This window comes from Leptodactylus fuscus, unplaced genomic scaffold, assembly GCF_031893055.1.
Source record: "Leptodactylus fuscus isolate aLepFus1 unplaced genomic scaffold, aLepFus1.hap2 HAP2_SCAFFOLD_88, whole genome shotgun sequence".
NCBI classification, from domain to species: Eukaryota; Metazoa; Chordata; class Amphibia; order Anura; family Leptodactylidae; genus Leptodactylus; species Leptodactylus fuscus.
Genome location: NW_027440926.1, coordinates 249,776 through 262,960, shown reverse-complemented (window position 1 = coordinate 262,960; position 13,185 = coordinate 249,776). Strand labels below are relative to the sequence as shown.

Genomic DNA, 13,185 nt, shown 5'->3' with positions numbered 1-13,185 from the left:
CCAACAAGGATTGGATACTTGCATCTAAACACAGTACTACACGGGGAAGGATTAGATACAGCTTTACTCCAGGTATCCATAACAACTGATCACAGGTTTTTCACTGACATCCAAAATGAGATACACATGATCACATGACGCTTATGGACATACACACAAACCACATACAAAATACACCAGTGCAAAACTGGACAATTCTTATGGGGCCACTACACAAACATAACATGTAATATAGAACCGATTAATGTAACCCCAAAAATAAAAAAAGAGTATCAAATGGTTCCCGACAACCAAAACATAACATAACTCCAAAAGAATAGAACCAATCCAATAAAATACATAAATATTTTATGAATCAACTATAATTAATATACATGAAAAGACACATGGAGACACACAGGGGAAGGTCCACTACAATAAAGTGGACAAATACCACAACCCCCCAAGAGAAACAGTAGCCGGAAGGGCCCCTAAGGAGATCAATCAGATCACAAGTTTGTAGGAGTGCAGAAAATAATCAAAATAGTTGAGTCTTATCCCAGGGACGGTAGCTGGAGCGGTTCCCCTTATTGGAGCTAGTATATTTCAAACATGTCTGTAGGTATGTACTATTGAATTTATTTTCTGACCTTTATTACATGCTATATACATTGAAGGGATACATCTGTGCACTTGTTGCTATTCCATGTGAGTGTGTATATATTTGGTCAGCTATTATTTATTTTGATTATTTTCTGCACTCCTACAAACTTGTGATCTGATTGATCTCCTTAGGGGCCCTTCCGGCTACTGTTTCTCTTGGGGGGTTGTGGTATTTGTCCACTTTATTGTAGTGGACCTTCCCCTGTGTGTCTCCATGTGTCTTTTCATGTATATTAATTATAGTTGATTAATAAAATATTTATGTATTTTATTGGATTGGTTCTATTCTTTTGGAGTTATAACATGTAATATACCCGTGCGGAGCCACGTCCTCCCTCTAGTATATATATACAGTTCAGTCCCAGTTAAGATTCTCATAAAGAATTCACTGAACAAGAACAATTTCATAGAACCTTTGTTTAACCCATAACAGGAAAATAAAGGTTAATCTTCAGTTTTACTCAAATTAGTCGCGAAAATGATCACACCTGACATCAAGAACTTCTCCATTATTTGTAGGACCTTCAGGATTTTTAATGGCAGTGTTCTAGCAAGGTAATGAACAAGTCTGCGATATATTAGAACTAGAGATGGCTGAAGGGCTTTGTCATGAGCCAGGTGTCATCCGAATATCCCAAGTTGTTTGATTTTTAACGAAACTGAACAATTTGGAATTTGTCTCAGACAAACTAAAATGGCCACTGCGACAAGCACCGCAGTAAATTATTATACTAAAAGGTGGAGACCTAGGGAAGGTGACAAAAATAAAAAAGACCTCCATACTCTCTTTTGTTGCCTCTTTCAAGCCTCCTCGTGGTGTTGGTTGCTGTGTCTCTGCCTCCTTGGTGACGTCTGACCTTTCTCCTATGACATCACCCTCCCAAGGTCACCACTGAGACTTGTGAATGGGCCTCATGGACATGCTGAGCGTTGTCTTATTCAGCCTTGTGATGTTCTCATCTGCTCATTCAATATAGAGCAGTCCATATGTGATACCATCAATGAAACCCACATGAGGACACGGCCACATCTCACTGTGGGCACCATGTATTTTTCTTTGGATTCTTCACTTTTGCTCCTTTCTACAACTTTGAAGCCATCAGTTCCAAAACCATTTCTCTTGGTCTCATCGCTCCAGATTATCGGTTCCCTTTAGTCTTCATCTTTGTCGGCACAGGTCCTGACAAATTGCAGGCTGGCTTTTTTTGTGTCCAAGCTTTAGGGGAGGCCGCCTTTGTGGGGGACACCCATGCCTGCCATTCCGTTGCAGTGCACCCCGTATTGTACCACCTCAGCTTGGCTTTCTACTTCTTTACCTAATGCAGTGATCTTATATGAGTATTTTCTTACAGCTTGGATGTCTCGGATACGGCTGCAGCTCCATCTTTGTTACATTTTTGTAGGACTTTTTGCTCCGGCATTCTGACTGATGAGTAAAACTTTGCTGATCTTCTTGTATCCCTCAGCCTCCTTGGTCTTGTGACATTACTCGTCCATGTGGTGCCATTGCTTCGTTACGTAACATACCCCTATAGACACGTGGCATTTGGTTGGGAAGAATTCCTGTTCATTACAAGTCTGTAGTCTATACTTTAGCTTTGCCCCTAAGACTTTCATTGGGGTGTGCTCAGGGCTTGCAAAGGTTTGGTGTTGGTAGTCTGGGATCCCATAGAATATGTGGATTCTAAAGGTAATCTTACAAATCTGCCAGGGTGTAATCATTCCTGCTCAGCACTCTACATGTTCATGCATAAAGGGTTAGAGATTTTTGGACTTTGTAGGAACTGACCTGTCTGACAGCTGATAGATAAGTTATCTCCAGAAATCAGTGGGACTCCATGGTTCAGACACCCAAAGACTGTAAGATTCTCTCCCTGGGCAGAGGACTTAAAGACACAAGAGTGAGAAAACCATCAAGCCCATCGATCCAAGCCTTCATACCAGATGTATCTCCTAAATTCATACACATTTGATTTGATTGAGCCTTCACTGACCTGTCACATCGCTGCTAATTATCACACTCCATGCACCTGATACACCTGTCTGTTCTCAAACTCACCCCAATAACAAGCCTTTAGTCTGCCCAATCACACCGCTCTACCTGCACTACAGCCAATCACACCGCTCTACCTGCACTCCACCCAATCACACTCCACTATCTGCACTCTGTTCAGTCACACCACACTATCTGCACTCCCCCAGTCACACCACTCTACTTATACTCTGCCCAGTCACAATGCTCTACTTGCACTCTGCCCAGTCATACTGCTCTACCTGCACTCAATCCAATCACTCTGCTCTACCTGCACTCCACCCAGTCACATTGCTCTATCTATACTCTGCCCAGTCACACTGCTCTACCAGCACTCCACCCAGTCACACAGCTCTACCTGCACTCCACCCAGTCACACTGCTCTACTTGCACTCTGCCCAGTCATACTGCTCTACCTGCCGTCAATCCAATCACACTGCTCTACCTGCACTCCATCCAGTCACACTACACTATCTGCAATCCACCCAGTCACACTGCATTATCTGCACTCCACCAAGTCACACTGCATTATCTGCACTCTGCCCAGTCACACTGCTCTACTTGCATTCTGCCCAGTCACAACGCTCTACCTGCACTCCACCCAGTCACAATCCTCTACCTGTACTCCACCCAGTCACAATGCTCTACCTGCACTCTACCCAATCACACTGCACTATCTGCACTCCACCCAGTCACACTGCGCTACCTGCACTCCACCAAGTCACAATGCTCTACCTGCACTCCACCCAATCACACTGCACTATCTGCACTCAATCCAATCACACTGCTCTACCTGCACTCCGCCAAGTCACACTGCTTTATCTGCACTCTGCTCAGTCACACTGCTCTACTTGCACTCTGCCCAGTCACACTGCTCTACTTGCACTCTGCCCAGTCACAACGCTCTACCTGCACTCCACCCGGTCACAATCCTCTACCTGTACTCTACCCAGTCACAATGCTCTACCTGCACTCCACCCAATCACACTGCACTATCTGCACTCCACCCAGTCACACTGCTCTACCTGAACTCTGCCCAGTCACAATGCTCTATCTGCACTCCACCCAGTCACACTGCTCTACTTGCAGTCTGCCCAGTCACACTGCTCTACCTGCACTCTGCACAGTCACAATGCTCTACCTGCACTCCACCCAATCACATTGCTCTACTTGCAGTATGCCCAGTCACATTGCTCTATCTATACTCTGCCCAGTCACAATGCTCTACCTGCAATCCACCCAGTCACATTGCTCTACTTGCTCTGTGCCCAGTCACATTGCTTTATCTATACTCTGCCTAGTCACACTGCTCAACCTGCATTCCACCCAGTCACACTGCTCTACTTGCACTCCACCCATTCACACTGCTCTACCTGCACTCCACCCAGTCACACTGCTCTACTTGTACTCCACCCAGTCACACTACTCTACCTGCACTCCACCCAGTCACACTGCTCTACTTGTACTACATCCAGTCACACTGCTCTACCTGCACTCCACCCAGTCACACTGCTCTACTTGTACTACAGCCAGTCACACTACTCTAACTGCACTCCACCCAGTCACACTGCTCTACTTGTACTACAGCCAGTCACACTGCTCTACCTGCACTCCACCCAGTCACACTGCTCTACTTGTACTACAGCCAGTCACACTACTCTACCTTCACTCCACCCAGTCACACTGCTCTACTTGTACTACAGCCAGTCACACTACTCTACCTGCACTCCACCCAGTCACACTGCTCTACCTGCACTCCACCCAGTCACACTGCTCTACTTGTACTACAGCCAGTCACACTACTCTACCTTCACTCCACCCAGTCACACTGCTCTACTTGTACTCCACCCAGTCACACTACTCTACCTGCACTCCACCCAGTCACAACGCCATACTTGCATTTTTCATATCAATCACACAATTTCTGCACCTCTACTCTTCTCACTCCTCAATTGAAGAGCGTCTTACTCATTCTTTACTCACTGTGTTGAGTCGAAGCTCAAGGTTCAGCACCCCTCCACTGTCTAGTACTGGCAATAGATTGATACTGAAAAGAGCCGGTCGATCTGGAGGAACTGCCACATTAGGTCCAAAAAATATGTAGAAGTGAACAGAGAAGGTGTCCAGCTCATTCCTCAGGGTAGGACGTATAGGCCAACAGGAGGGCTGGAAGATGCCGCTATCACTCCAGGACATGTTAGCAGGTGAGAGAGAAAACCCGGGGGCTGGAAGGCCTTCTAAAGAGGACAAACCTCCTGCAGCACCAAAAGATTGAGGCATATTGAGAGAAGAGCTGGGCCCTGGAGATGATCGAGACAGTCCTGGCCGGGAACAGTCTTAAAGGCATAAAGAAACAAGGTTTAAATAAGTGCAGCAAGACACAAACCTCACGACAGGCACAAAGCTGACCAACACCCACCTTGCAGTTGTGTGGTTAGCTGGAAGTAAATGGCGGCCCCTGAGACGCCTGTCCTCTCCACCAGTACATAATACCAATGCTGCCACAAGGGCAACATCAGGAGCAGCTGGCACACGGCAGGGCTCGAGCAATCCTGGCTGGAAGAGTTATGCAAAGGGGGAGCTTTTGCCCGGAGTCTCAGGAGAATGGGACAACTTTCAACAGATTGTTGGCCAATACGACAAGCAAGGAGTCGGACCCGTAGACCTGAGGTAAACTGAGGAACGAAGACCCTGTAATAAGAGCCAAACATTTGGGGTTAGAACCTTTGTCTCATAACACACCAGTCACACTCTTTATTCCATTTTTATTGCCTCCTGAAGCTCCTCCAAGGCTCAGTCATGCCGTCTACACAAAATGGGGCCCTTACTTGTAGAGAGCTGAGCGATTATGAGCCGGCAGCATCTGCTCTGTGATGTATCCGGGGTATAGGACGGGCACAGCGACTGCCCTCTGCACAATGAGCTGCGGCTGGAATAGATACTGACATTCATCGTGAAGACCCTGAAAGAGAGACAGAGAGATGAGACAAGACAGAAGACAATATTCATCCTTCAGAATATGCTGAGACCCAGGGAACAGTTACCAGGAGCCTGCACTCCGCAGAGTATCCATTGCAACTATATTGTCAGACAGGATGGAGAAGAAAAGAGCAGATGGTTCTAGAACATGTGTAGATACAGGACAGGTATGTCCATCTGTGACTGAGTGCACTCATGGCCCACAGAATCAACAGGTCCAAGTGGCTTAGTAGAACGTCACAGCTTACTCGCTCTATGAACTATTTCTCATGATCTCCTAATGTCTATAAAGGGTACCTACAGGATCTCGGACATTTACACTTCTATATGTGACCAGAGGGAGGGAGGAGAAGACATCACATTGCACCTTGATAGTTATCTTTCCCTCGTCCTTTGGCAGGTGCGCGGCCAGGAACCAGTCTCCTGGAAGAGGACTAGTAACGTTGAATACCCCTGTAGTTCGATTAGGAAGAGTCCAGGTAAGAGTTAGTGTAAATGACCCTGGTACAGCTGTGTCTCGAGGAAAGTGGGCACTTAGGGGGTTAATCACAGGTGGGGCTCCAGGTCTGAAATAACTGCAGAAATGAAAAAAAAAAAAAAGACATTTAGAATAAGAACATGAACATTTGTCAACATAACTGATCAACCAAGACAGATCTCAGTTATGCCCATTGGTGACAGAAGCCACCTCTCCATCACTGCAGATAGACAGCAAGACAATGGCCGGAGCTCCACCCCACTACCAAAGGAAGAGGCGTGGGAAGTCACCATTGCTCTGCAGTATGAGTGGAGTAACAGCAGGAAGTGGGGCCCCATAAGAGCACAGAACTGGACAAGGGAGCCCAAGAACCATCTCAGACCATTTATGACATCCACTACTGAGCGCCAAGTTCAACTTAGATGACAAACTTTTTAAGAGCTCCATGGGCAGCATTCCAAGAGCCCAGAGAGATCAGCTCCAAATGACTGGTCATGGTTTTAAAATGAAAAACTGTATGGGGCCCAATGATACCAAGAGCAACTAACCGGTGATGGAGAGTGTCCCCTGGTCTCGGCTTCTCACAGCCACATAACTTTCAGGAGACTGTAGTCTCTTCAGCTGTTATGACTTCAAACCATTGAATATTCCTGTGAAGGGGAGGCATCTACTTGCCGATGACCAACATTACGTCCATTCAGCCTCCCACCCCCGTGCACACTTCTATTTCACCTCTTACTAGCTCTCGCAGTATTTGCTCTTTTCTAGGTCACAAGAACAGATTATTGCCAACAACCACAATCGTCTGAAACAGACTGGGGCAAGACCCATTAAATCTAAGGATTTCCTCGAGAAAGTTACCAAGTCTGGAAACACTGGAGAGCCCTCCCCCCCTCCCCAGATACTTACACTGTGACACTGCGGTCAGGACAGTTGTCACCAAACGTTCCTCCCTGCTCTTTGAAGGTAATGAGATTCCAAACAGCAATGACTGTGTCCTCTGGGATGTGGAAGTGAAAAAGCTCAACATTACCCACAGAGCGAAAAGCATTCAACTTCCGTGGGGTTCGAGTAAAGTAATCTGTGACAAAGACACCATCTATAAAGAGACAATAGAAGATGTGAGAGGTTACAATGAAGAAGGTATAGCACAATGATCACAAAGCAAAGAGACAAAAGACAATAGATAAATGCCGCCATATGCAATGACAACGAATCCTGGCAGTGCAGAGCCTGGCGCTTCTACGCTTCCACCAGTGGACCTACCAACTTATTACATGATCGAAATAAAGTGGAAGATGAATAATCTCTGTAGGACCTTATTACTTTGGATGCAGCGTTGGTTCTCCATCCTCCATCTACTACAAGATCTTGCTTCTGCTTGTACATTGAACACCCATAGTCAGAAAGAAAGCCAGTGCATAAAGATGCAGGTGACAGATTGTAGGATGAAGAGGAGCAGCCTGGAGGGAGAGCCGGGGCTAAAATCTCACCATGTGACCTGCCATCTAGAGAAGACGTTTGGGGCAACATGAGAGCCCACTAAAGAGCACAGGCCGGCCAAAAGACTTTACAGACACAAAAGAATGTTCCTCAAATACGTTAATGGGAGGTTCACTATAAAGGTGAAATAAGAAGAGGCCGGAGACAAAGCATTACACAAATAATAACACTCCCCCCCCCCCCCCCCGGGCACCGATAACTAACAAATCTCAAATCCACTCTAATGTCACAACGTGCATCAATTCTGACACTATATGTAAAATAATCTCCCCATTCTTATAGTGTAGTAATAATAATCCCCCCATTCTTATAGTATAGTAATAATAATCCCCCCATTCTTATAGTATAGTAATAATAATCCCCCCATTCTTATAGTATAGTAATAATAATCCCCCCATTCTTAAAGTATAGTAATAATAATCCCTCTATTCTTATAGTATAGTAATAATAATCCCCCCATTCTTATAGTATAGTAATAATAATCCCCCCATTCTTAAAGTATAGTAATAATAATCCCTCTATTCTTATAGTATAGTAATAATAATCCCCCCATTCTTATAGTATAGTAATAATAATCCCCCCATTCTTATAGTATAGTAATAATAATCCCTCTATTCTTATAGTATAGTAATAATAATCCCCCCATTCTTAAAGTATAGTAATAATAATCCCCCCATTCTTATAGTATAGTAATAACAATCCCCCCATTCTTATAGTATAGTAATAATAATCCCCCCATTCTTATAGTATAGTAATAATAATCCCCCCATTCTTATAGTATAGTAATAATAATCCCTCCATTCTTATAGTATAGTAATAATAATCCCCCCATTCTTATAGTATAGTAATAATAATCCCCCCATTCTTATAGTATAGTAATAATAATCCCCCATTCTTATAGTATAGTAATAATAATCCCCCCATTCTTATAGTATAGTAATAATAATCCCCACCATTCTTATAGTATAGTAATAATAATCCCCCCCATTCTTAAAGTATAGTAATAATAATCCCCCCACGCCTATAATATAGTAATAATAATCCCTCCATTCTTATAGTATAGTAATAATAATCCCTCCATTCTTATAGTAGAGTAATAATAATCCCCCCATTATTATAGTATAGGAATTATAATCACCCCATTCTTATAGTATAGTAATAATAATCCCCCATTCTTATAGTATAGTAATAATAATCCTCCCATTCTTATAGTATAGTAATAATAATCCCCCCATTCTTATAGTATAGTAATAATAATCCTCCCATTCTTATAGTATAGTAATAATAATCCCCCCATTCTTATGGTATAGTAATAATAATCCCCCCATTCTTATAGTATAGTAATAATAATCCCCCCATTCTTATGGTATAGTAATAATAATCCCCCCCATTCTTATAGTATAGTAATAATAATCCCCCCATTCTTATAGTATAGTAATAATAATCCTCCCATTCTTATAGTATAGTAATAGTAATCCCCCCATTCTTATAGTATAGTAATAATAATCCCCCCATTCTTATAGTATAGTAATAATAATCCCCCCATTCTTATAGTATAGTAATAATAATCCCCCCATTCTTATAGTAGAGTAATAATAATCCCCCCATTCTTATAGTAGAGTAATAATAATCCCCCCATTCTTATAGTAGAGTAATAATAATCCCCCATTCTTATAGTATAGTAATAATAATCCCTCATTTCTTATAGTATAGTAATAATAATCCCCCCATTCTTATAGTAGAGTAATAATAATCCCCCCATTCTTATAGTAGAGTAATAATAATCCCCCATTCTTATAGTATAGTAATAATAATCCCTCATTTCTTATAGTATAGTAATAATAATCCCCCCATTCTTATAGTATAGTAATAATAATCCCCCCATTCTTATAGTATAGTGATAATAATCCCCCCATTCTTATAGTAGAGTAATAATAATCCCCCATTCTTATAGTAGAGTAATAATAATCCCCCCATTCTTATAGTAGAGTAATAATAATCCCCCATTCTTATAGTATAGTAATAATAATCCCTCATTTCTTATAGTAGAGTAATAATAATCCCCCCATTCTTATAGTATAGTAATAATAATCCCCCCATTATTATAGTATAGTGATAATAATCCCCCCATTCTTATAGTAGAGTAATAATAATCCCCCATTCTTATAGTATAGTAATAATAATCCCCCATTCTTATAGTATAGTAATAATAATCCCCCCATTCTTATAGTATAGTAATAATAATCCCCCCATTCTTATAGTATAGTAATAATAATCCCCCCATTCTTATAGTATAGTGATAATAATCCCCCCATTCTTATAGTAGAGTAATAATAATCCCCCCATTCTTATAGTGTAGTAATAATAATCCCCCCCCATTCTTATAGTATAGTAATAATAATCCCCCCATTCTTATAATAATCCCCCCAGTAGATCCCTCTATACTGATGATGAGATGGGTGATGGGAGGGGGGTCGTCCTCCTGTTAATATAGTTGAGGATATTTCACACCATCCTCATCCCCTGTAATAGGTGACAGGAGGAGACCCCCGCAGAGCCCTGTATAGTGATGATGATGAGGATGATGGGGGGTCATCCTTCCTCCTCCGGTTTTCTGGTTATTATAGATGAGAGAATTCCACTCTTTCCTCATCGCCTATAATAACAGACAGGAGACCCCCAGCACAGCCCCGTACAGTGGAGATAATGGGGGTCTCCTCCTGTTATTATAGGAGAGGGTCTCATCCCTTATAACAGCAGACAGGAGGAGACTCCCGTGAGGATGATGAGGATGATGATGATGGGGCGACTCTTTAGTAATGATGTGGGGTGACCTGCAGCTGTAGCCAGGCAGGCGGCGGTGATGAGCGGCAGGAGGATGACCGCAGCCCCGGGATCCCCGCAACCTCCTCCCGGCGGCCTCATTGTTCTACCTCCGAGGCCCGGCAGCCCCGCCCTCCTCTGCAGCCGCGTGACGTCACCAAGAGCGGGCTCACACTCTGATTGGCTGGCGGCGCACGCTGAGAATTGTTACATTGTATATATTTATCTATCATTGATACAGTCACACAGCGCGGTCCTATATACAGCGAGTATATAATGTATAGGGGCATGACAGATCTATACAGACAACTAGTGCACAGATTACGGAAAGAAGACCCCTACCACTTTTATTCATTCTCCACAAAGTATACAACCCCTCTCCAAAATAGGTGACCACCTGAGGCTGTTGTTATAGTATACATAGATATATAGTCCTAGGAGCCCTGACAGTGTCATACACTATGTATTTTAGATATATAGATATATATAGTGCTAGGAGTCCTGACAGTGTCATACACTATGTATTATAGATATATATAGTCCTAGGAGTCCTGGCGGTGTCATACACTATGTATTATAGATATATAGATATATATAGTGCTAGGAGCCCTGACAGTGTCATACACTATGTATTATAGATATATATAGTCCTAGGAGTCCTGACAGTGTCATACACTATGTATTATAGATATATATATATATAGTCCTAGGAGCCCTGACAGTGTCATACACTATGTATTATAGATATATATAGTCCTAGGAGTCCTGGCGGTGTCATACACTATGTATTATAGATATATAGATATATATAGTGCTAGGAGCCCTGACAGTGTCATACACTATGTATTATAGATATATATAGTCCTAGGAGTCCTGACAGTGTCATACACTATGTATTATAGATATATATATATATAGTCCTAGGAGCCCTGACAGTGTCATACACTATGTATTATAGATATATGTATAGTCCCAGGAGCCCTGACAGTGTCATACACTATGTATTATAGATATATATAGTCCTAGGAGCCCTGACAGTGTCATACACTATGTATTATAGATATATATAGTCCTAGGAGTCCTGACAGTGTCACACACTATGTATTATAGATATATATAGTCCTAGCAGTCCTGACAGTGTCATACACTATGTATTATAGATATATATAGTCCTAGGAGTCCTGACAGTGTCATACACTATGTATTTTATATATATATATATATATATATATATATATATATATATATATATATATATATAGTCCTAGCAGTCCTGACAGTGTAATACACTATGTATTATAGATATATATATAGTCCTAGGAGCCCTGACAGTGTCATACACTATGTATTATAGATATATATAGTCCTAGGAGCCCTGACAGTGTCATACACTATGTATTATAGATATATATAGTCCTAGGAGCCCTGACAGTGTCATACACTATGTATTATAGATATATATATATATAGTCGTAGGAGCCCTGACAGTGTCATACACTATGTATTATAGATATATATAGTCCTAGGAGCCCTGACAGTGTCATACACTATGTATTATAGATATACAGTCCTAGGAGCCCTGACAGTGTCATACACTATGTATTATAGATATATATAGTCCTAGGAGTCCTGACAGTGTCATACACTATGTATTATAGATATATATATAGTCCTAGGAGCCCTGACAGTGTCATACACTATGTATTATAGATATATATAGTCCTAGGAGTCCTGACAGTGTCATGCACTATGTATTATAGATATATATAGTGCTAGGAGCCCTGACAGTGTCATACACTATTTATTATAGATATATATATAGTCCTAGGAGCCCTGACAGTGTCATACACTATGTATTATAGATATATATAGTCCTAGGAGCCCTGACAGTGTCATACACTATGTATTATAGATATATATATAGTCCTAGGAGCCCTGACAGTGTCATACACTATGTATTATAGATATATATATAGTCCTAGGAGCCCTGACAGTGTCATACACTATGTATTATATATATATATATATATATATATATATATATATATATAGTCCTAGGAGCCCTGACAGTGTCATACACTATGTATTATAGATATATATATAGTCCTAGGAGCCCTGACAGTGTCATACACTATGTATTATAGATATATATAGTCCTAGGAGCCCTGACAGTGTCATACACTATGTATTATATATATATATATATATATATATATATATATATATATATATATATAGTCCTAGGAGCCCTGACAGTGTCATACACTATGTATTATAGATATATATATAGTCCTAGGAGTCCTGACAGTGTCATACGCTATGTATTATAGATATGTATAGTCCTAGGAGCCCTGACAGTGTCATACACTATGTATTATATATATATATATATATATATATATATATATATATATATATATATATATATATATATAGTCCTAGGAGCCCTGACAGTGTCATACACTATGGATTATAGATATATATATAGTCCTAGGAGCCCTGACAGTGTCATACACTATGTATTATAGATATATATAGTCCTAGGAGCCCTGACAGTGTCATACACTATGTATTTATAGATATATATAGTCCTAGGAGCCCTGACAGTGTCATACACTATGTATTATAGATATATATAGTCCTAGGAGTCCTGACAGTGTCATACACTATGTAATATATATATATATATATATATATATATATATATATATATATATATATATAGTCC

General features: G+C 41.2%; 1 protein-coding gene across 1 annotated transcript in view; it reads right to left on the bottom strand.

Moving 5' to 3' along the window:
* LOC142188969 (transmembrane protein 8B-like) overlaps positions 1-6,125 on the bottom strand; it is a 61,501-nt gene extending 55,376 nt beyond the window's left edge. Inside the window, exons 1-5 of the mRNA XM_075262081.1 lie at positions 6,021-6,125; positions 5,503-5,636; positions 5,094-5,365; positions 4,658-5,010; positions 2,432-2,528 (exon numbers count right to left, since the gene is read on the bottom strand). Of these exons, the coding sequence (XP_075118182.1) occupies positions 2,432-2,528; positions 4,658-5,010; positions 5,094-5,365; positions 5,503-5,537 (757 nt within the window). The 5' untranslated portion in view covers positions 5,538-5,636; positions 6,021-6,125. The remainder of the gene's footprint in view (positions 1-2,431; positions 2,529-4,657; positions 5,011-5,093; positions 5,366-5,502; positions 5,637-6,020) is intronic.
* Between the last annotated feature and the right edge of the window lie 7,060 nt (positions 6,126-13,185).